The 23,669-nt window shown below is 43.4% G+C and overlaps 1 protein-coding gene across 4 annotated transcripts in view; it reads right to left on the bottom strand.

Annotated features, from left to right (window-relative positions):
* Window positions 1–3,076: 3,076 nt before the first annotated feature.
* The window catches only part of efcab5 (EF-hand calcium binding domain 5), a 28,901-nt gene continuing 8,308 nt past the window's right edge, over window positions 3,077–23,669 (bottom strand). For all 4 annotated transcript variants that reach the window (XM_008120337.3, XM_008120336.3, XM_016997283.2 and 1 more), the window contains 15 exons: window positions 22,101–22,200; window positions 20,390–21,292; window positions 17,844–17,924; window positions 17,638–17,730; window positions 16,675–16,889; window positions 16,354–16,510; window positions 13,493–13,782; window positions 13,186–13,358; window positions 11,997–12,225; window positions 11,005–11,157; window positions 10,779–10,885; window positions 10,433–10,686; window positions 5,453–5,685; window positions 4,419–4,515; window positions 3,077–3,359 (listed from right to left, as the gene is read on the bottom strand). In XM_008120337.3, the coding sequence (XP_008118544.2) occupies window positions 3,142–3,359; window positions 4,419–4,515; window positions 5,453–5,685; window positions 10,433–10,686; window positions 10,779–10,885; window positions 11,005–11,157; window positions 11,997–12,225; window positions 13,186–13,358; window positions 13,493–13,782; window positions 16,354–16,510; window positions 16,675–16,889; window positions 17,638–17,730; window positions 17,844–17,924; window positions 20,390–21,292; window positions 22,101–22,200 (3,303 nt within the window). In that variant the 3' untranslated portion in view covers window positions 3,077–3,141. The remainder of the gene's footprint in view (window positions 3,360–4,418; window positions 4,516–5,452; window positions 5,686–10,432; window positions 10,687–10,778; window positions 10,886–11,004; window positions 11,158–11,996; window positions 12,226–13,185; window positions 13,359–13,492; window positions 13,783–16,353; window positions 16,511–16,674; window positions 16,890–17,637; window positions 17,731–17,843; window positions 17,925–20,389; window positions 21,293–22,100; window positions 22,201–23,669) is intronic.

The following is a 23,669-nucleotide window of genomic DNA, read 5'->3' on the forward strand; positions in this document are numbered from 1 at the left end:
TTGCTGTTATTATTGTTGTTATTGTTTCCTGCTTTTCTTTCCTGATCATGACCCACAGAAGCTCAGAACCTCGGATTCCCCCAAGCAGAGAGCAGCCAGGCTTTGAAGCAGCAAGGCTATTCAATTCTTATCAAGGTGGCCAATTGCAACATTCACACTTGCTTTAAACAGACAATGGTTTTTTTCTCCCACTCTGGACATTATTCCAGAGATATATAAACCCCAATTGCCTAGTTTCCAACAGACCTCACAACCTCTGAGGATACCTGGCATAGATGTGGGCGAAACGTCAGGAAATAATGCTTCTGGAACATAGCCAGACAGCCCAGAAAACTCAGAGCAATCCATTAAAAGCAGTGCATATAAATATTTTCCATTCTCCCCATCCACAATTGCGTCCTTTAATACTGATGATAATGATGATGAATGTCCAAAAAGTGCCTTCTGCAATGTAGAATTAATGTAGTTTGACCTCACTTTAACCGCCCTAGCTATTCCAGTGCACACGAAAGACATTAAAGGATCCTGGTGCCACAGTTCCCTGTTCAATTAATTTCCCGGTGATGTATCTGCGTTTTTTACTGTCACAACATGGACCGAGTCAGCCTTCTCTTGAGTGGCTCTTTTTTCCTAGAAGTCACACATCCATTTACATGCAAAGCCAGGAATGTTATTGTCTGGGACTCCAATTGAGATCACTTAAGATTATGCCAGACTGTGACCTGCTTGAAGTTGTTTGGAATCTGCTGAGTCAGGTCTCCTTTTGTTGTTGTGTGCCTTTGAGTCATTTTGTGATTTACCATCTGGACTTGCCTTTCTCTGAGGCTGAGAGTGTGTGTCAATAGGCGGTGCTTTTGCTGTCCTCCAGTGGATACATTTAGAATTGCACCCTCTTGAGATTGGGCTCCTACAGAAAGGACACTTTTCTGCTCAGGCTCCAATGTATGGTCCTTTGCTGCAACCTTGTGGCCACAGGCGAAATTGCATGGCTTTATTATATTTTTCCCCAAAGGCACTCTTTCCTTCATTGAACCCCTTTAGGGATGGAGGGAAAAAAGGAAAAATATAGATATATATGTGTATGTAGAAATATGTGTATATAGATATGATGTGTGTGTATACATATATATAGATGTCTATAATTCATAAATGTGTATTCATATATGTGTGTGTATATATTAAATATATACAGTAGAGTCTCACTTATCCAACATAAACGGGCCGGCAGAATGTTGGATAAGCCAATATGTTGGATAATAAGGAGAGATTAAGAAAACATCAAAATAGGTTATGATTTTACAAATTAAGCACCAAAACATCATGTTATACAACAAATTTTACAGAAAAAGTAGTTCATTACACATTAATGCTATGTAGTAATTACTGTATTTACGAATTTAGCACCAAACTATCACAATGCATTGAAAACATTAACTCCAAAAATGTGTTGGATAATCCAGAACGTTGGATAAGTGAGACTCTACTGTATGTGCATGTATAGATATATGTGTGTATATAAATATATATTGATAATTCATAAACATGTGTACATAATGTATATATAAAAGCATAACCATATATATATAAGTTTAGATATACAGTAGAGTCTCTCTTATCCAAGCTAAACGGGCTGGCAGAACCTTGGGTAAGCGAATATCTTGGATAATAAGGAGGGATTAAGGAAAAGCCTATTAAACATCAAATTAGGTTATGATTTTACAAATTAAGCACCAAAACATCATGTTATACAACAAATTAAACAGAAAAAGTAGTTCAATACGCAGTAATGTTATGTTGTAATTACTGTATTTAAAATTTAGCACCAAAATATCATGATATATTGAAAACATTGACTAGAAAAATGCCTTGGATAATCCAGAACCTTGGATAAGCGAGTCTTGGATAAGTGAGACTCTACTATATATGTATCTGTATTATGGGTGTGGGGTATATGTACATATATATACATATATGTATTATGGGTGTGGGTATATGTATAGTACATTTATATACATGTGTATATAGATGTGTGCGTAAATATATATAGATAACTCACAGCAACATATATATACACACAGACATCTATACATATGTATGTATATGTGTATGTGTATATATATATATATATACACACACACACACAAATGCACAGATAGTATTTGTGTGTATATGTATTTATATACACACATATGTTTCAATTTGCTGGTTATAGACTCCTCTAAAAGTGTTCTATTCCTAATACACTTTTATTTTATTTTTAAAATATATTAAAAATGCATGTGTATGTGTGTATACACACATATATACATACATACATATATAAAATAGTCAACCTCCTCCATGACCACCTCACCCTTTGCTTGCTACTGTGATATAAATATCCATATGGAATTGCATTGAAAACTGCCTTTTATATAACCTTTTTGGAGGTTATATATATATGAATGAACAACTCTATTTCTTAGGTAGAGGAGCAGTAAAACAAAAGAAAAAGTTTGTTTTCCTAGTGCCTATTTGCTCACCAGCAAATTTGGAGCCGACTTTTTTTGATGTCAATATATTGCTTAATATATTGCTTGCAAGAACATTGATGTAAAATACTCCAAACGCCTCCCTTCCCCTTGTTCCGGATATTCGCATCCGGCTCTTGAAGCAGGCATCAGATCATCCGAGGGGAGCGCTCGAATTGTAATAACGGCGCTATCCATTTATCAGGGAATGTTAAGAGCAAATTACAAAATATTTGGCAGATAGGCCATTGTTTTGTTTTGGTTTTTTGTGTGTGTGTGGCAGGGAGTATTTTAATTTCCCCAAATTTTATTAAAAAATGATCCTGCCAAGAGATAAATGATTGCTGAGATGAAATCTTGGGAGTGAGTTGTTGTCGGCCTTTTTTTTTTTTCTGCCGCAAGGCGAGATTCGAAGTGTTCTTTTTTTCAGGGAGGAAATATAAGCTGAAAAGCACTCCTAAAGCATGGTGGACTTTGGCTAAATGCACTTTTTCATTTGCAATCTATGTACAACCCGCCCATTTCAAATTCTCCTTTGAATTAGACCCATTGGACGTATTTGACGATGCCGTTTCACATACGTTTATTTCGCAAAATACATATGATACACCCGCAGGAATAAGGAGGCTATTTAATTCAAGGAAATGGTCCCATAGGTCGAGATCTGTGAGGAGCGGAGTGAACGTGACAAAGCAGGCGTCAGCAGCACCGAGGAGGAAGGAAAGGCCGAGCGGGGCTGGTGCTTCAGCTTCTTCGCCATTTCAATGAGAGCAAGGCAGGCATGGATCCAATTGTAGAGATATTCCAGCGGAGCCGAGCCAAACCTCCACACCGCGTACCGCTGTGTCCCTGAAATAATAATAATAACAATCACAATCATATCAATATTCCAGCCAGAGATCATCATCATCATTCATGCTAAATAATAATAATAATAATAATAATAATAATAATAATAATAATAATAATTGGGTGCTGTGCCAAAAGATCTTGGCTGGCATTTGGAAACAATAGACATTGACAAAATTACGATCTGCCAACTGCAAAAGGCCACCCTACTGGGATCTGCACGCATCATCCGAAAATACATCACACAGTCCTAAACGCTTGGGAAGTGTTCGACTTGTGATACGAAATCCAGCATATCTATCTTGTTTGCTGTGTCAGACTATGTTGTTGTGTCAATAATAATAATAATAATAATGCTCCATCCAGCGAGAACCTAAAAGAAGCACTAAACCCTCACTGTTTTCATAATAATAATAATACATTTTATTTATATTCTGTTCTATCTCCCCGAAGGGATTCAGAGCATATTACAGAACACATGTAAGGCAAACATTCAGTGCCTTTTGCGCAACAACATACAATACACAGACAGAGGTAAATGTCTCCCCCCTTTTTCATCCCCGGCATCTGGAGGCGATGCTCAACTTCTGGCCATGGGGAGGTGATCTTGCTCCATTTTTTCCATGCCTAGGAGCTTCATATGCATAGATATCTCTGATCTGTTGCCAGCATTTCTTAATGTGCCCTTTTACCTTCCTGACGAGGCGGTACCTATTGATCTACTCATATTGCATGCTTTCAAACTGCTAGGCTGGCAGAAGCTAGGGCTGACAGTGGGAGCTCACCTTGATTTGCGGCTTTGATTTGCCAACCCTCTGGTCAACATATATACACCACTGAGAGAGAGCATTATAGTAGCACTGAACCTTCAGTACTACTACTACTAATAATAATGATAACTCATTGCATCATTGTTATAATAATAATGACTGGGCGACTTGGATGGTGCTGAACAGACTGCTCTGGCATCACAAGATGTAGAGCCAACCTTAAGAAATAGGGCTACAAAGTAGAGTCCACAACATGCGAGTGTGGAGAAGAGCAAATTTTTGGAGTTACCTTGAAGGCTGTTGTAGATAACCTCCGGTGTAGTCTCCACATAGGCAGCAGTTGGATCAAAATAGCAGATGTTTTCTATAAGTTCCCCATCAAATTTCTGTAGGGAAATGGTTAAAGGGATGGGAAAATCAAACAAAACAAACAAACACAAGAGACTTTGATGAATGGCTCAGGCAGAGGAAAGCCAATTTAGGAGTCTGACAAGCAAGAAAGGGCAGGGCTGCTTTGCATTTTGGTTAAGAGATAAAAGCAGGATATAAAATACTAGCTACGGACAATGTGATTGCTGTTTCCCACTTTTGGTCCAAAACTAGCTGTTTGTGATGCCTTTATTTTATCACTTTTAAACTTATTTATTATGCAATGCTATTGACATGAAATAAAAACTAGTGGTAGGAAGAAGAAGGAAAAGAGGATGAAGAGGAAGGAAGAGGTAGAATATACTTTATTTATATTCCACTCTATCTCCCCGAGGGGACTCAGAGCAGACTACAGATACATACATGGCAAACATGCCGTTATACAATTGACAAAGATAGATAGTACATAAACAGAGGCAAGGCTTCCTTCTTTTTCCATCTCTGGCATCTGGAGACTATACTTGATTCGGTGCTCTTGTTTCATTTTTCCGCGCTGAGGAGCCTATCGTCCCCGGACGTCTTCCTAATCGAACTACCACCATGTTTCTTTTTCAGTGGCGCCTTTTACCTCCCCGCCAAAGCGGTACCTATTTATCTACTCACATTGCTATTTTCAAACTGCTAGGCAGGTACTAGGCTGACAGTGGGAGTTAACCCTGATCCGGCTGACAAGATCTGTAGCTGGCGGTTTAACTTGCTGTGCTAGCCACGGCCCAATTAACAACTTAAACATACAAAAAGTGTGTAAAAATGAGAGGTATGATGTTTTCCATTATTGAAAGGAGAGCTTCCTGTGAAGCTTAGAGACTCGACCTAGAAAGCTGGAAAGATCTTCAACGTCTTCCGAACAGACCTAGTGCAGGGATTATGTTCCCGCTTCAGTTTGCTTCTCACCTGGATGCAGCGGTCCCAGTTCTCGACGGCCTCCGTTCCGGCCCACTGAGGGTTCAGCACCAGCAAGGTGCACTTCAGGATGGTGTGTACCAGAAGCGGCGGCTGCTCGAAGCACCGGATGTCACTGAAGGAGTCCCAGGGGTCGAGGTTCCAGATGCAGTTCTGCAGGTCCTGGAGCAGGAAGCGGTAGAAGAGGACCCCGCCGCGCCGCCAGTCCCCGACGTACTCTGCCTCTGGAATGGGACAACAGGCGGAAGAGATGCACTCGCGTTGGATAATTTCACAAAGAAAAAAGCATTTCTAAAGTAAAGCAGCAACAGCAGTTGAGCAGATCAGAAGCTTCTGGGTAAGATGTGGTTGAGTTCCAACAGCTCACTCCATGGAGGAACACATGGACACAGCAGATATTATTATTGTCGGCTCAGCAGGCAACCTGAAAATTACTCTCTTTGTTTAACATTCTTCCCGATTTCTCCTCTTCTTTTAATAAGCATCGGAGACTAGTATAAATCACATGCATCAAACTCAAAGCTCATGGGCCCAATGCAGTCCAACATGTCAGATGTATGTAAGTCGGAACAGGTACATTCCAAATATACTGAATATACTCGAGTATAAGCCGACCTGAATGTAAGCCAAGGCACCTAATTTTACCACAAGAAAACTGGGAAAAAATTGACTCCAGTATAAGCCGAGGGTGGTACATTTCAGAAATAAAAATAGATACCAATAAAATTACAGTAGAGTCTCACTTATCCAACATAAACGGGCCGGCAGAACATTGGATAAGCGAATATGTTGGATAACAAGGAGAGATTAAGGAGAAGCCTATTAAACACCAAATTACGTTATGATTTTACAAATTAAGCACCAAAACATCATGTTATACAACAAAATTGACAGAAAAAGTAGTTCAATACTCAGTAATGCTATGTAGTAATTACTGTATTTATGAATTTAGCACCAAAATATCATGATGTATTGAAAACATTGACTAAAAAATGCATTGGATAATCCAGAACATTGGATAAGCGAGTGTTGGATAAGTGAGACGCTACTGTACATTAATTGAGGCATCGGTAGGTTAAATGTGTTTGAATATTTACATAAAGCTCAAATTTAAGATAAGACTCTCCGACTGATTAAATCATTATTCTCATCTTCTTCAATGTAAATGCCCTTATGTATCCTTTTAATAATAATAATAATAATAATAAAACTTGAAACATCTGCTGAACCACCAGGAACCTTGACAGCAAGACAACAAGAGCTCAAGGATAAGATCATGGCTCATGCTGCAGCAAATGCAATAAGAAAGCGGCTCCCAACTCTAAAAACAGTGCCCAAGAGACACCTGGCGCCTCTCATGAAAGATGTGAATGCAGCACTCTCCACTGTCCAAATAACATCAATTGAACAAACAAACCAGTATGCCTACAGTGCAGCAGTGATAGTAACAGAAGAGCTTGGGCTCCTACAACCAAGGCAGCCCCAAAGAAAATCGACTGGAAAACCAAAGTGGAAGGTCAGGCTAGAGTTGAAAATCAAAAAGCTTAGATCAGATGCAAGTAACCTGAAAAATATGAAAGAGAAGAAACTGAAGAATGACAAAATCAAGCAATACCTGATCCGAAAGTACTGGCTGAACACCAGAAAAATTGAAGAAGCTTTGGAAATCGTGAAAGAACAAATTACAGCAACAGCCAGAAAAATTGAAAGGTATGAAGCCAGAATCATCCAGTACAGACAAAATCAACTGTTTCAATCAGACCAAAGACAGTTCTATCAGAGCCTGAACCAAAAAACAGACACAGTAACCATAAAGCCAGAGAAAACTGCAACAACAAAGTTCTGGAAAGAGCTTTGGGAAAACAATAAGAACTACAACAAAAACGCTGGGTGGATAAAGGAGTTTGAAGGAAAATTCTCACAGAACAAAATGGAACTGATGGAAATAACAACTGAAATGATCAGCAAACGAGTGCAAAAAGTCAAGAACTGGACATCGCCTGGTAGTGATCAACTCCATGGATTTTGGCTCAAACATCTGATTAGTTTACATGGAAAAATGGCCCAACAATTCAATGAGATGCTGCAGAAAGGAAGTATCAGTGAATGGCTAACAACTGGAAGAATACAAAAGGATCCAGCAAAAGGAGCAGCACCAGGAAACTACAGGCCAATAACGTGTCTGCCCACGATGTTTAAACTACTGACTGGCATCATAGCTGACAGAATTAAAGACTATCTTGAAGGAAAAAACATCTTGCCAGATGAACAGAAAGGCAACAAACGGAAAAGCAGGGGCACAAAAGACCAGTTATTGATTGACAAAATGATTCTGGAGAACTGTAAGAGCCGAAAAGCTAATCTTCACATGACGTGGATTGACTACAAAAAGGCCTTTGACTCACTCCCACACAGCTGGATCATCAAGTGCCTGGACGCCATCGGGATTAGTAAAAACGTTGGCACCTTCATTGAAAACATGATGGAGCACTGGAAAACTGAACTGTTTGTTGGAAATGAAAGTTATGGACTTGTCAACATCAGGAGAGGAATTTTCCAGGGAGACTCATTGTCCCCTCTGCTTTTCATTATTGCCATGATCCCTCTGTCAACAATCTTACAAAAAACAAATCTCGGCTACCAAACATCTAAGAATTCTCACAAAATTTCACATTTGATGTACATGGATGACCTGAAGCTATATGGGAAAACGAAAACTGAAATCCAATCTCTGACCAACACTGTCCGAATTTTTAGCACTGATATCAACATGGAGTTTGGTTTGGACAAATGTTCGACAGTGGCATTGAAGAAGGGAAAAATCATTGAAAGTGAGGGCATCTATATGCCCAATGGCCAAACAATAAGGTGTCACCAGCCAGAGGCCTATAAATATCTGGGCATACTACAGCTGGACAACATCAAGCATGAACATGTGAAAACTGTGGTCAGTAAAGAATACACACAAAGGGTCAGAAAAATTCTCAAAAGCAAGCTCAATGGAGGCAACACCATCAAGGCCATAAACACCTGGGCCATACCTGTCATAAGATATACTGCTGGCATTATAAACTGGACACAGATGGAACTGGACAATTTGGACAGAAAAACGAGAAAACTCATGACCATTCATCATTCACTGCACCCTCGCAGTGATGTTGACCGGCTATATCTGCCTAGAAGATCAGGGGGCAGAGGACTCTTGCAAGTAAAACAAGCAGTCAAAGAAGAAGAACATGCCCTGGCAGAATATGTAAAGCAAAGTGAAGAACCTGCTTTGATTGAAGTCAAAAATCAGAAACTCCTCAAAGCACAGCAGACAAAAAACCAGTACAAGAAAACCGCACTACAAACTAGAGCTGACAGCTGGCACAACAAAACACTGCATGGAAAGTTCCTTGACAAAATTGAAGGAAAAGCTGATAAAGAGAAGACCTGGCTCTGGCTCACGAATGGGACCCTGAAAAAGGAGACAGAAGGCCTGATCCTTGCAGCCCAGGAGCAAGACATCAGGACAAAGGCAATTCAGGCCAAGATCGAAAAATCAGCTGATGACCCAAAGTGCAGACTGTGCAAGGAAACCGATGAAACCATTGATCATATCCTCAGCTGCTGTAAGAAAATTGCACAGACAGACTACAAACAGAGGCACAACTGTGTGGCCCAAATGATTCATTGGAACCTATGCCTCAAGTATCACCTCCCTGCAGTTAAGAACTGGTGGGATCACAAACCTGCAAAGGTTGTGGAAAATGAACACGCAAAGATACTGTGGGACTTCCGAATCCAGACTGACAAAGTTCTGGAACACAACACACCAGACATCACAGTTGTGGAAAAGAACAAGGTTTGGATCATTGATGTTGCCATCCCAGGTGACAGTCGCATTGAAGAAAAACAACAGGAAAAACTCAGCCGCTATCAGGACCTCAAGATTGAACTTCAAAGACTCTGGCAGAAACCAGTGCAGGTGGTCCCGGTGGTGATGGGCACATGGGTGCCGTGCCAAAAGATCTCAGCCGGCATTTGGAAACAATAGACATTGACAAAATTACGATCTGCCAACTGCAAAAGGCCACCTTACTGGGATCTGCACGCATCATCCGAAAATACATCACACAGTCCTAGACACTTGGGAAGTGTTCGACTTGTGATTTTGTGAAACGAAATCCAGCATATCTATCTTGTTTGCTGTGTCATACAATGTCATTGTGTCAATAATAATAATAATAATACAGTAAAATAATAAATGTAATAACAATAATAATAGGGTGAAATAATAAATGTATTGTTAATAATAAAAATAGAGTAAAATCAATGTAATAGGAACAATAATAATAGAGTAAAATAATAAATGTAATGATACCAATAATAATAGAGAAAAATAATAAATGTACCATATATACTGGAGTATAAGCCGACCAGGACCCTCACTTGAGCATAAGCCGAGAGGGGCTTTTTCAGTTCTAAAAAAGGGCTGAAAAACGAGGCTTATACTTGAGTATATACAGTATGTGTGTGTGTGTGTGTGTGTGTGTGTGTGTGTGTGTGTGTGTGTATATATATATATATATATAGATTGCATAGGGAAGGGTGAACATCTTTGTGGTGTTTGTTTTGCTGTCGGTGCCCGTTCAGAGGATTTTGCCTCACTTCCTTTCCCTGTGATCATTGGATTTTGAGAAATTTGAAAACAAGGATTGGAGATATCAATGGAGACCCCTTTTCCCGATGATGATAACTCTTCCAGAAGTGGATTTCCCTTCTGAGGGGAAATTTCCCTCACTTCCTGTTGTCTCAGCCCCATTTTAAACTGTGAGTTGTTTGTAAGTTGGATGCCTGTATATAGGACTGCCTCTGAAAGCAACCTTAATAAGGCAGATGTGTCCCTCAATGAACATGAGTTCAACACCCCTGATGAAGGTCTTCTGAATCACCACAGTCCTCCAGAACTGATGATATTGGCATTACCTAAGATATAATATGGCTCCAGGTCTCCCGCGTCCTCCTTCAGTATCTCGTAGGTGGCGGCCTGCGTCATCTTGAGCATCTTCTGCAGGTCCTTGTGCTCGCAAGAAGGCAGCTTTGGCCAGCGTCCGAGGTTGATGTCGAGCACGGCGATGGCCTGGCCCTCCGGGTTCCTCAGGGGAACGGCGATGTGGTGTTCTTCATTGGTGGAAGCCATGACCACCATGGAACAGTCGATGCACCTGAACAGGAAACCACTGAAACGGGAGAGGCCGGATGGACGTAAGCATCCAGATTCTCAGACATGGTTTGTTGTGTGCACTTCTAACGTCGTGTCTCCTGGACTGACCTAAAGAAGTCATCTTTCCTGCTGAGCACCGGAGCTGGAGAGGGATGGAGCTCGTTCGTCTCCTTCAGATCCGAAGTCATCACTTTGCGTAGAGTGTAGTCCTGCATCTTGAGGAGAGAAGAGAGGGAAAGCTTTCATGGAGAGATAATTTTGCAGGGAGCAAAGCAGTCCAGGTTTACGACAGACAGGTCTATATCCTCCCTTTGAGTCCCCTTCCATTTATTACCCGGTTCTCGCTCGGCTCCATAAAGTAGGCTGTGATGCTCTGAAGCCTGGTCGTCTGGGTGGAAATCCATCCCACTGCCGAGATGATCACCTGCTTGAGACAGTCCTGGGTGCGGATGTGGTGGTAGGACACGCTGAAGGTGTTTGCGGCTCCCTGAGAAGGAGGGACGGGTGTGTTATGAGCTCCATAAGAAACACAGACAGAAATATGGGCAGTCCCCAAGTTACAAACAAGATAGATTATGTAGGTTTGTCTCAAGTTCAATATCTATGTACGTCAGAACAGGTATATTTTTTCAGTGTCAATCCATATATATATATATAAAGGTAAAGGTTTCCCCTGACGTTAAGCCCAGTCGTGTCCGACTCTGGGGGTTGGTGCTCATCTCCATTTCTAAGCCGAAGAGCCGGCATTGTCCGTAGACACCTCCTAGGTCATGTGGTCGGCATGACTGCATGGAGCGCCGTTACCTTCCCGCTAGAGCGGTACCTATTGATCTACTCACATTGGCATGTTTTCGAACTGCTAGGTTGGCAGGATCTGGGGCTAACAGCGGACGTTCATTCCACTCCCGGGATTTGAACCTGGGACCTTTTGGTCCACAAGTTCAGCAGCTCAGCACTTTAACACACTGTGCCACCAGGGCCCCCACATATACACACACACATACATACACACATACACAAACGCACACACACAATAAAAGTGAAATTCTATATGTATGTATGTGACTGGGGTGCCCACTTTCACAGACAGGCTCCATAAACAGCTATAACCCCCACCAATGGTCCTCCCTCCAATGACACTTCAGGTTATAGAGAGCACCATGAACATGTACAAGAGTCCTGCCCATGTTCTCCACAACCCAAGTGAAGTCTTTCATACAGCAACAATTTCCTTCTAATTTTTCAGATTTTCTTCCACCACAGACATCCCAGTGTTTCTGACTCTCTCCAGTGGTGTGGAACATCCCTTTTCCGCATTCCCCGCACCTGATAGAAACGGATTTCGTGGGGGACGAAGATGGTCTGGTCGCTCTTGTCCCGGAGGGTGTCCAGCCCCAGAACGCCGAAGACTCTTCTTCGGATGTCCTCCAGCGGCAGGACCAAGAACGAGCCTGTCCTGTCCTTCGGGAGCCGGTCGCAATTCCAGAAGTGGATGTTTCCGTGCAGCTGGACACGGGGGACATGGATGGGCTTGTCCTGCAGGGCTGCGGCAAAGCTGGGAGGTGAAAGGACGGCAGCAAAGAGGAGGGCAAAGAGAAGATTTGGTGAGTCACATACCCAGGGAAAACAGGGCATAGATGGGAATGCTCTATAATAATAAATATAAATATCCCTGAGGAGGTTGTCCTATAAGGTGATAGTACTGTGTTCTGAATATCTTCCAAGGATTGAAAATCTCACAATAATGTCTTCTACCATTAAGTGTCACTTAGTGTTGTTGATGATGATGATCATGATGATGATGATGATTATGATTAGGTTGCTGTGAGTTTTCCGGGCTGTATGGCCATGTTCCAGAAGCATTCTTTCCTAATGTTTCACCTGCATCTATGGCAGGCATTCTCAGAGGTTGGGAACTAGGCAAGTGGGGTTTACATATCTGTGCAATATTCAGGGTGAGAGAAGGAATTCTTGTGAATGTTGCAATTGGCCACCTTGATTAGCACTGACTAGCCTTTCAGCTTCAAGGTTGGGCTGCTTAATGGTGATAGTACTATGTTCTGAATATGCCATCTGTCCTTAGTCTTCCAAGGATTGAAGGTCTCACAATACTATCTTTTACCACTACGTGTCACGCAGTGTTGATTATTATTGTTGTTGTTGTTGTTGTTGTTGTCCTATAAAGTGATAGTACTGTGTTCTGAATATGCCATCTACCCTTTGTCTTCCAAGAATTGCAGGTCTTACAATACTGTCTTCTACCACTAAGTGGATGATGATGATGATGATAATGATTATTATTATTATTTTGAAATTGTATTCTCCAATACTGACTTGCATTTTTTCTAAAAACCCACACCTTCTCTTGCTAAAATGTCTTATGTTAAAACACCAAACTGGGAATGTGTGCTTAGACGCCCCGGTTTGAATTCCCAATCTTTGCCTTGCTTCCTACAGAAGAAAACAAAGGATTAATAAGAAACAAGAAAAAAAGGATTATGAAGGTCTTCCTCACCTGATTCCTTTCATATCCATGAAAAGGGGTTTGTTCAGGACGTAAGGGGCATCGTCTTCGGTGCAGGCCACGTAGCGGAGGAGGATGTCCCCCCGGGTTGGGTTGATGAGATTGTATTCCAAAAGGGCGACGTAGGCACTGATCCTCTTGTTCTTTCCGTGGGCATCTGCATCCTGACAGTAAAGGGCAAGGTACATTACTTGATGGTGCATGGGCAAACCTGGCCCTCCAGGTGTTTGAGACTCCAACTTGCACAATTCCTAACCATTCTAAGCAACCCTCTTGAGCATCAACGTCTGAGACCAACCCGAGAAAGCGTCTTGAAGAGGGCCTGGTAGACGGGCTCCATGCAGCCCCCGCTGACTTTGGCCGTCTGCGCGATCCCCAGGAGCCACTTCCGCCGGGCACTTCCTCGTAGCCGTTCCAGGTGCGTCCAGTCCACAGCCATCATGAGGAACTCCACCAGGCTGTCCAGGACCTCGTCCTCGTTGCCCGTCAGCTCTGAGACCACCAGCTCCATGTAGGTCTGGAAGTCCTTGCAGGAGAGCTTCACGATCCCACTGGGATGCCACTGCGGGATGGGCAGCTGGAGCTTGGCTGGAGGAGGAAAAAAAGGCCGGTTAGAAAAAGGCCATCTCTGCTCCAACCAGAGGGTTGGGAACTTGGGCCATAGCTGTGGTCACAAGGTCTTGGGATTGATCCCTGTCCTATCTCATTCAAAACAGAGGACAAGAAAGAAATGTCTCTACTTGAGCCCCTCCACAGCTTGCCAGTCACCCAAGCTGCCAATACAGGCAGTCCCCACGTAAGGAAAAAAATCGGTTCTGTAGGTTTGTTCTTAAGTTGAATTTGTTTGTAAGTTGGAAAGGTACCTTTTATAAGTGTAACTCCAGCCAAAATATATATTCCTTAGCTTTAGATTACATAAGGAAGAATTAACACCCTTGTGGTATTTCCTTTGCTGTCTGTGTCACTGTTCAGAAGATTTCACCTCACTTTCTGTCCCGGTGAGAATTGGATTTTGGAAATAATAGTAGTAATAATGATGACGATACACTTTATTTATATTCCGTTTTATCTCCCTGGAGGTACTCAGAGCAGATTACAGAATACACATAAGGCAAACATTCAATGCCTTTTTAAACAGTGAACAGCAATGATATACACAGACAAAGGCCTCCCCTTCATCTCCAGGGTCTGGAGGTGATGCTCAACTCTGGCCATGGGGAGGTGCTCTTGTTCCATTTAATAACAACAACAACAACAACAACAACTTTATTTTTATATCCTGCTCCCATCTCCCCAGAGGTGACTTGGGGCGGCTCACATGGGGACAAGCCCAGTTTCAACATACAATAAAATACTGCATAATTAAACCAATGTAAAACAAGTAAAATAGTATAAACATACAACCCAGCATCAAACATCAACATTAGAACATTAGAGTCTGAACATAATATACAAACTGTAAGATAAAATTCAGCAGACTCTACAAGAGGGAATTAAGGATCTCATTACAGGGTTCAATCAATAAGAGTGGAGTGTGATAAAGTGCAGTAGTTGTGGCAACTAATAACTAACCAGAACTATTTATTCGAATTTTTCCATGCCAAAGGAGCCTGTTGTCTGTAGACGTCTCCAATCATATTGCCAGCATGTCTGCATTTCTGCATGGGGCACCTTTTTATCTTTCCCACGGAGGCGATAAATATTAATCTATTCGCATTGCATGCTTTCAAACTGCTAGGTTGGCAGAAGCTAGGGCTGACAGCCGGGAGCTTGTCCCAACTTGCGGCTTTGAACTGCCAACCCTCCGGTCAGCAGATTTCCTGCAGCTAGTGGTTTAACCCCCTGTGGGAATAAGGATTGGGGATTTTTTAATTGTGTCAAAAGCGACGAGAACATACTGCAAATCGCCTCTGATGTGAGAGAATTGGCTGTTTACAGGGACGTTGCCCAGGGGATGTCCGGATGTGTTAGCTGGGAGGCTTATCTCATTTTCCCACAAGCTAGAGTTGACAGATGGGAGCTCACCCCATCTCACAGATTTGAACTGGCAACCTTCAGGTCAGCAACCCAACCTTTAGGTCAGCAGGATTTAACTCATTGTGCAACCGTGGCTCCAGGATTGGGGATAAAGCTTCAGCAGAAACCCCTTTTCCCCATTATAATAACCCTTCCAAAAGTGAATTTCCCTTCCTTCTGAGGGGCAGATTTCCTTCACTTCCTGTTGTCTTCTAAACTATGAGTCATTTGTAAGTCGGTGTTGGTAACTCAGGGTTTTTAATGTCCCACTTCATACACTTCTTTTCACACAAGGGGGCGCCCTTACACAGTGTTTCAAAACGTCCAGACTACAATCTAGAGCAGTGGTTCCCAACCTTTTTATGACCAGGGACCACTCCCCAACATTAGTACCAGAAGGGTAACTAATCAGTTTTTAGTCAACTTTAGATTCAGTTTGGTTATTTGGGGTGCTGATTCAGAAAATTCCATTGGACAGACCACATTGGCTCTAGTTTCTGATACAGAACATATGCTATCCCGTGGTCATCATATGCTCATCACAGAAAGCCATATTCAATAATCTAGAGCTGGTGTGGTCTCTCCAATGCAATTTTCTAAATCAGCACCCCAAATAACCCCAGGAACAGGCCTAAAAACAAAGACACTATGGCGCCTCCGCTTCCAGGTGCCAAATGGAACGGGAGGAGGAGGAGAAGCAGCAGTCAGGAGGCTTGTTGTCGCGCCTTTTGTGAGTAGTCAGCCCCTCCCCTCCCGACTTCCCCATCGGGAGGGTTTTGCGAGACTAGTCGCTCTCGTTTCAACGATGTAGTAACAGTGGGGCTGCGGACCATATTTTAGTTCTTGTGGACCACTGGTGGTCTATGGACCACAAGTTGGGAACCACTGATTCTCTAGACATCCTATACCTTTAACAGTATAAGGTCTTAGAGGCAACAAGTGGGCCCTTGGACTCACCACATATATGTAATTCACTTCATGTGTCAGATTTAAAAAATCATGCTACAAAAGACTGTATAAGTGTTTGCTTTCAACATGACACAGGATTCTGTTCATTTCAAAATGTTCCACTGTGTTCATTGCAAGTGACTGAAAGGGCAAGCTGTCTGAAAATGCAGCTCAGGGAAGGCGTGCCTCTTTTACCTTTATTCAAAGCCTCTTCCTCCATCCCTTCCTTGAAGGTGGCGAGAACAGCGTCCACCTCTTTCATATCTAAAAACCCAGAGCATTCGTTGTCCCATTTCTCAAAGAGGGCCGCCAAGAGCAGCTGCTTCCAGACCAAGAAGGATCTGTGATGGATCTGAAAGGGAAAGAAGAGAAGCGAGCACACATCTCAAGGTGAATTCCCAACAAGAGATACATCCCAAGTGAGGGAGAATTCATATTTGTTGTGGCACCGATTCTCACCAGGCTTCATTCAACAGGCAAAACAATCTTGAGGATTGCAATATCTCCTCTGCTTACTTGCTCCAACTGCTTGATTTTTTCTCTCTCCGTCTGGACATATCCACCCTTCACAAACTCCACCATCTTCTTCAGATTCGGCAGGGATGTTTCTTCGCCCACAAAGGTCTCCAGGAGCTGGACGAACTGTGGCAGGTCGAGAAAGTCCTTCTCAAAAGTGGAAATAGAGGACGGGGGGCCACGGGCCTGGATCTCCACCATGTTCATGCGCAGGTCTGAAAGAAATGGAGTGGCACAAAGCTCATGTGTCCATGCTGGGATTTTGGAAGAGGCTTGCTTAGGCACCCGGCGATGCCCAAGTTAAGTATAGGCAGTCCCCAGGTTACAAATTTCCATCATCCTGAGTCAATTCTCCCCAAATCCCTCCAGTGTTTAAAGTTGGTCATGATGGGTATGTATGTTATGTGTGCTCCAGATCCATCAGCAGTGGGGTTCGCAGTGCATTCTGGATGTGGGTGAACCACAACTCCTATCATCCTAGGTCAATTCCCCCCACCCCAAACTCCACCAGAATTTTAAGACGATCATGATGGATATGTATGCCACGTTTGATCCATATGCATTGTCGGTGGGGTTCACGGTGCTCTTCGCATATGGTTGAACTACAACTCTCATTGCTCTCTGTCAGTGCTCCCCAAACCCCTCCAGTATTTTAAATTGGTCATGGTGGGTATGTGTGCCAAGTTTGGTCCAGATCCATTATCCTCTTTGGATATGATAAGCCATCCTGGAAAATAGATATAGATAGATTTTCACTTTCATTCTATAGATGGACAGATATAGATCAGTCCAGTATTACAGATCCCATTCAGAGGAGAGCAGCTATGGACCAATACTGGAAGAACCTGCTTCTGTCCTGAGTCTCACTTCCAACAGATGGATGTCAAGGAACCTCGAAGCAGATCACCCTCTGAGGAGAGACCATTGGGAGGTTTGATGGAACGGCACTTTCTTAAAAGGCACCTGGAAACCTGGAGTTTTCATTGTTCCAGTCCTCCCGGATCTCCTTCCCATAATCGGCATACTTGAAGGACAGGTCAGCCGCCCGAAAGTCACCTGCAGGGACCATGAAGCAGAATTGGTTTCTGAGAGAGAAACGTCAGGTCCTGTCATCGCTTCCCGCAAAGGATAGGATCCGAATGCTGAAGAGTGTCGAGGGACGTACTCACCGGACCAAGGCTCTCCGTAGATCAGCTGAACCTCTCTTTTGGCTTCCTTGCTGGGCTGCTTGGCGGGCGAAAGCAATAGACCTATGAGAAAGTGGTAATGGGCACTGGGAATGGGAAAACTGGGTGCCTTTCTTATAAAGAACTGGATGTAGCTCCAAGTTTTTCCAAGCATTCTTTCACTGTCAGATACAGACACATGCTATTGATATAAGTATTAATGGTGGCAAATGATGCAAAAGGTGGTCCATGACAGAGAAGCATGCTAGACCTTTTGCTGATGGAGTCCAACATCCCATCATGGCAAAGGGTAGAATTTGACCCCAAACAAATGCTATCCAGACATCCTTTGGTTTGCATTCAATCCAACTCTCCATTGCTGGATGTACATGGGGCATCTGGATTGGGCTTCACTCCCTCCTCAACCCTTAGGAGATGAACTCATAGTGCAAAAGTGAACCAAGAATATCAAAGTAGATATGCATTATGCGTCTCCCCTTCTTAGCTATGAGCACCGTTCCTACTCAGGCTACACATATCAGTTGTTGAAGGTTTTCATGGCCAGAATCATGCTTCTGGAACATGGCCATACAGCCTGGAAAACTCTCAGCAATTCCATATATTTGTTTCTATTCCTAAGTCTCCTTGTGGAGAGAAAAAGCGGGGTATAAATAAGCAAATTATTATTATTATTATTATTATTATTATTATTATTATTATTATTATTATTATTTTGTGATACGAAATCTAGCATATCTATCTTGTTTGCTGTGTCATACAATAATAATAATAATAATAATAATAATAATAATAATAATAATAATAATAACAACGATCTGTCAACTGCAAAAGGCTACCCTACTGGGATCTGCACGCATCATCCGAAAATACATCACACAGTCCTAGACACTTGGGAAGTGTTCGACTTGTGATTTTATTTATTTATTTATTTATTTCTATCATTTCTACCCTGCCCTTCTCACCCGCAGGGACTCAGGGCGGCTTACAGACTGGCCATTTATGCCAATACACCATAGTACAATAAAATAAACATTAAAACAGTTAAAACAATTATAATAATTTTGTGAAACGAAATCCAGCATATCTATCTTGTTTGCTGTGTCATACAATATAATAATATCCAATATTATTCTTCGTTCACGTCAACTCTTCCATGTCATGGAATAGCTCTTAATGTTTGGCCATGATGCTAACAAGGACTTCAACACCCATCTGCCTGGTGAACAAGCCATAGTGCTACAATGCTTACACTAGAACTCATTTTCTTTTTTGGTACACTAGAAGTCAACCATGACTAAGCGTGTGAGAAGCTACTTTAATGGGTTATTCTTGTTGTTCTTGTTGTTGTTCCCCACTTTCATCTCTTAACCAAGACTCAAAGTGGCTCACGCAGGCCCAATCGTTATCCAGCTGGCATTTTCATCCATTGCCCTGTCCAGTTGGAACCTAATGTTTACCTTTGTTAGACCACAGCTCCCTGAATCCCGCCAACAACATTGTCCCACAGGTTAGTTGCCCGTCCCCTGGGCAGAGGCAGCTGTCTGTTTTGCTCCCTCTCATTCTTCCTGTCCCAACCTCAGAATCGGGGCCACCCATTTTTGAGAATGGGCCACATCTCCCTTCCCACCCATCCCCTTTTGGAAAGCCCTGGGGTCAACGGTGCGGGAGGCCGCCCTCCCAAGAGGCAAGTAAATAATTGAAAGGGGTGAGTCACGCTCTCCCTGCTAGACAGAGGCAGAGATCAGACGAGAATCCCGCTATCAGATAATCCAATCACACAATTTCAGGTTGCATTGAGCCAGCCAGTAGGAAAGCCATTGCCCTGAGCTGATTTGTGTATTTATCCTCTCCAACGAAGGGTCCCATTTGGCTCTTTTCCTCCTTGCTTCACTTAAGTGATGACTTCAAGACAATTCTTTCCCTCCCGTCTCCAGACCAAGCTGGTAGAATCATAGGGTTGGACGAAGCCTTAAGGACAATCCAGTCCAACCCTTTTCTATCAGGCAGGAAACGCACATCAAAGCACCCCGACAGATGGCCATCCAGCCTGTTTAAAAGCCTCCAAAGAAGGAGCTTCCACCGCGTTCCAAGGCAGAGAGTTACACAGCTAAACAGCTCTTATGATCAGGAAGTTCTTACTAATTTTCAGGTGGAATCTCCTTTCCTGTATTGGACCCCCTGCTACATGTAAAGGCAGCCCCTTCCTTCCTTCCTTCCTTCCTTCCTTCCTTCCTTCCTTCTCCAACCAATCCAATATTTCACCGGATGCCTGTCTTTTCAGTTGTCTTTGTAAACCCTCTGAATGCAAAGATTTTCACTGAACAAAGCACCCTGGTGGAACAAACTCAGACAAAAAGCCACACCTAGCCAACTTTGGGAACCAGCCAAAACATACAGTGCTCAACCTGAATCTACAAAATGTAGCGGCAGAGACACATGGGCAGAGATGTGGCATCAGGTGGCCTTTAATCTGCTTCATTATCATCCTCACTCTAATCACATAAAAATTCAGAAACCAGTGGTCCTACCTGTAGCCTGTTCTCCTGATGACTGGCTCGGTGGCTCCACAATGCTAGCTGGGCGTTGCTCCTCCACCTCGCCTGCGTCCGTCTTCTCTCCATGCTCTTCCTCCTTTGCAGCGGCCTCTTCTACCCCAGCATCCTGCACACCAGGAACCTGATCTGTGGAAGTTCCCTCTACGTCTGGGCCCAACTCTTGGTCCAGCACTTGCTGGAGGTTGGTGGCTGTCTGGGAGAGGGATGGAGTGGGAGCAGGCATCTCCACTGGCTCTGAGGCGGGTGGTGGACTCAATTTTTCTGGTCGCTCGCCCTCATCAGCCTCCTTTTCTTCCACAAGGAGCTCTGGCGGCATCTCGGGGATGGTTTCAGGTTCCACTCCTTCATCCACAGTTCCAGTGTCTTCGGCGGTCGGCTCAACCTTCTCCAGGGAGCCTTCTTCCGGAACTGCCACTTCAACCTTTTCTGGGGATCCTTCCTCCAGAACCGTCTCTTCAACCTTCTCCGGGGAGCCTTCTGCGGGAACTGACACTTCAACCTTCTCCGGGGATCCTTCCTCGGGAACTGTCACTTCAACCTTCTCCGGGGAGCCTTCCTCGGGAACCGTCACTTCCTGAGTTGTCTGTTCTGCCTGTTCTGTCACTGGAACAACTTGACTCTCGTCTTCTACAGTAATGGTCACCTGTCCATCTTGCTCTGGGATCGCGGCCGCCTGATCTTCCAGGGTGTCCTGCACTTTGCCCACTTCCATATCGGAAAGGATGTCCTTCAGGACGTTGTTAAGTACCAAGGCCTCTGCGGATAACCCTGGAAGAGATTCCTCCGAAACAACAGCGGTAGTGACAATGGGCTCGTCGTCCTCCATATTCCCCCAAAACTCCATCAGTTCGATGTCTTCCAGTTCGGCCATGGGCCCTATAGAAGAGGACAGAGGAGTCTAACGGTTGACAATATTACCAATTACGACAAAGAACATACAAGGCAAAGACATCGACATTTGCAGCGTGACACAAGTCGGAACTGTACAGTGCCGTAAATGGAGGGAAAGCAGCATGCAAATCAAACACGATTGACATACAGCACTGTCCGGCAGGATGTCATTTTGTTCAGGCCCATGGAAATGAAAAGGAACTCAGCAAGAATACCAGCTGTGCCTTTACTTACAACTAGGGATGGAAAAGATCTTTGCAATGTTCCTTGGCCTCAATGAGGAAGGGATCTTGTTGAGAAAATGGCTCACCACTGTGAGACTCTTTTCTCCCAATATTTGGGGACATTTTTTGATAAAGCCTGAGTATTTTTGCACAATGAACTACTGCTGTAATTTCACTCAGTGGGCAGAAAACTGCCAAAATGATTTGTTCTTGCTGGTAAGAACAAAATAAACAGGGATTTACAACTTTGTATACTTGCCGAATAAGCACAGAAAAAAACACGTGGGAAGGAAATGCTTGTGTGAGAGCAACGCTTGGGCCCTCTGCACCTAAAAACAGCCCCTTCTCAATATATACCAAGGTGCAGACCAAAGAAGTTTTGCAAATTATACTTCAAATGAAGGGAGTTTTGAGCCTTCAATCCTCACTACACACTTCAAGAACCGCATCAGTAATCAGGATATCTGGTCTCATGGCATCTCTTAGTTCCAGCCTTGAATGAACTCCCCAGAGCTTCAGAAAGTGACTTAGTTGGACTCTAACTCCCATCACCTTGAGTCCGCACTTACATTTCCTTGGGTCGCGGTACCCTTTCCTGGCATCTCGCAGACAGTTGTCATAATAATATTTCAGCAAGGAAAACACTCTTGCTCGGTCCAGGAGTCCCACCTTGGAAAAGGGGATAGAGTCATATCAGTGACCATCTCCACTTTGAATTAACTTCAGAGTCGGACATGAAGGTGTGACCATCTGGCGCATTTGTACAGAGAACTTGTCCCTCACAGGGTCCTGCGAGGGAGTATGGCTTGCCAGGCACCCTTCTCTCCATCCCTCAGAGAAAGGATGTGGCCACCTGTGTAAGTACCTTTTTACATCCTGGATGTGCAAGAAGATAAAAGTTGTATGCTTAGGGAAACACATTGGTGTTGGAACTCAGCCACATCCTGCACGAGTTTATGGTCCTCAACAAGACATCTGAGTTTCCCCGTTGCCTTCTTGTCTGCCTCTCTTTCTCCTATTTGTTAGACTGATACTTCTATTTTCATTCAAAGTCTCTAGCTACCTAGCAAGTCCTCCATTTTATTTCTTTATTTACAGTATTTATATTCTGCCCTTCTCACGCCGAAAGGGACTCAGGGCGGATCACAGAACATACATATGTGGCAAACATTCAATGCCATTTATACACTGACAAGACAATTGTACATGAGGTATATATATATATATAGAGAGAGAGTGTCCCGTCACTCCATCTCCCTGCCAAAGAGCTGTTCGTAGCCTTCCTCCTTTTTTGGTCAAATCTCCGGCATTTTTATGGCATTTTTCCTTATGGGTGCCTTTGAAATACTTCCCCCGCTTTTAAGGTAAAGGTTAAAGTCCAATCGTATCCGACTCTGGGGGTTGGTGCTCATCTCAATTTCTAAGCCAAAGAGCCGGCGTTGTCTGTAGACACCTCCAAGGTCATGTGGCCGGCATGACTGCATGGAGCACCATTACCTTCCCACCAGAGTGGTACCTATTGATCTACTCACATTTGCATGTTTTCAAACTGCTAGGTTGGCAGAAGCTGGAGCTAACAGCGGGCGCTCACTCTGCTCCCGGGATTTGAACCGAAGCCTTTCGATCTACAAGTTCAGCAGCTCAGTGCTTTAACACACTGTGCCACCGGGGCTTTTAAGCAGTACCTATTTATTTATTCACACTTATTTTTGCTTTCTAACCTAGGTAGGCGGAAGCTGGGCTAAAGGCCAGGAGCTCGCCCTGACCCAGGCTTCGAACTGTCAACCTTGGATTGACAAGATTTATTGCAGCTGGTGGTTTAACCTGCAGTGCTAAAGCCGGGCCCTGTTCTTCTGGGAGCACAAAGAAAGACAAGAAGTCTCCGAAAAGGTAGATAGGTTTTCCTATATAGAAACATAGTTCTTTCAATAATTGTAACTTCTCAACCTTGACTCTGCTCCTGTAATTTGCTGAAGCTTATTGGCTCTACTGTTGTGGTCAAGAAGCTTCTGATCTGCTAAATTATTTGTTTATTTATTTACAGTGTTTATACCCCGCCCTTCGCACCCTGAAAAGGACTCAGAGCAACTTACAGAACACACATACGGCAAACATTCAATGCTGATTATACAATTAAC

The sequence above is a fragment of the Anolis carolinensis genome, unplaced genomic scaffold (assembly GCF_035594765.1).
Source record: "Anolis carolinensis isolate JA03-04 unplaced genomic scaffold, rAnoCar3.1.pri scaffold_7, whole genome shotgun sequence".
NCBI lineage: Eukaryota > Metazoa > Chordata > Lepidosauria > Squamata > Dactyloidae > Anolis > Anolis carolinensis.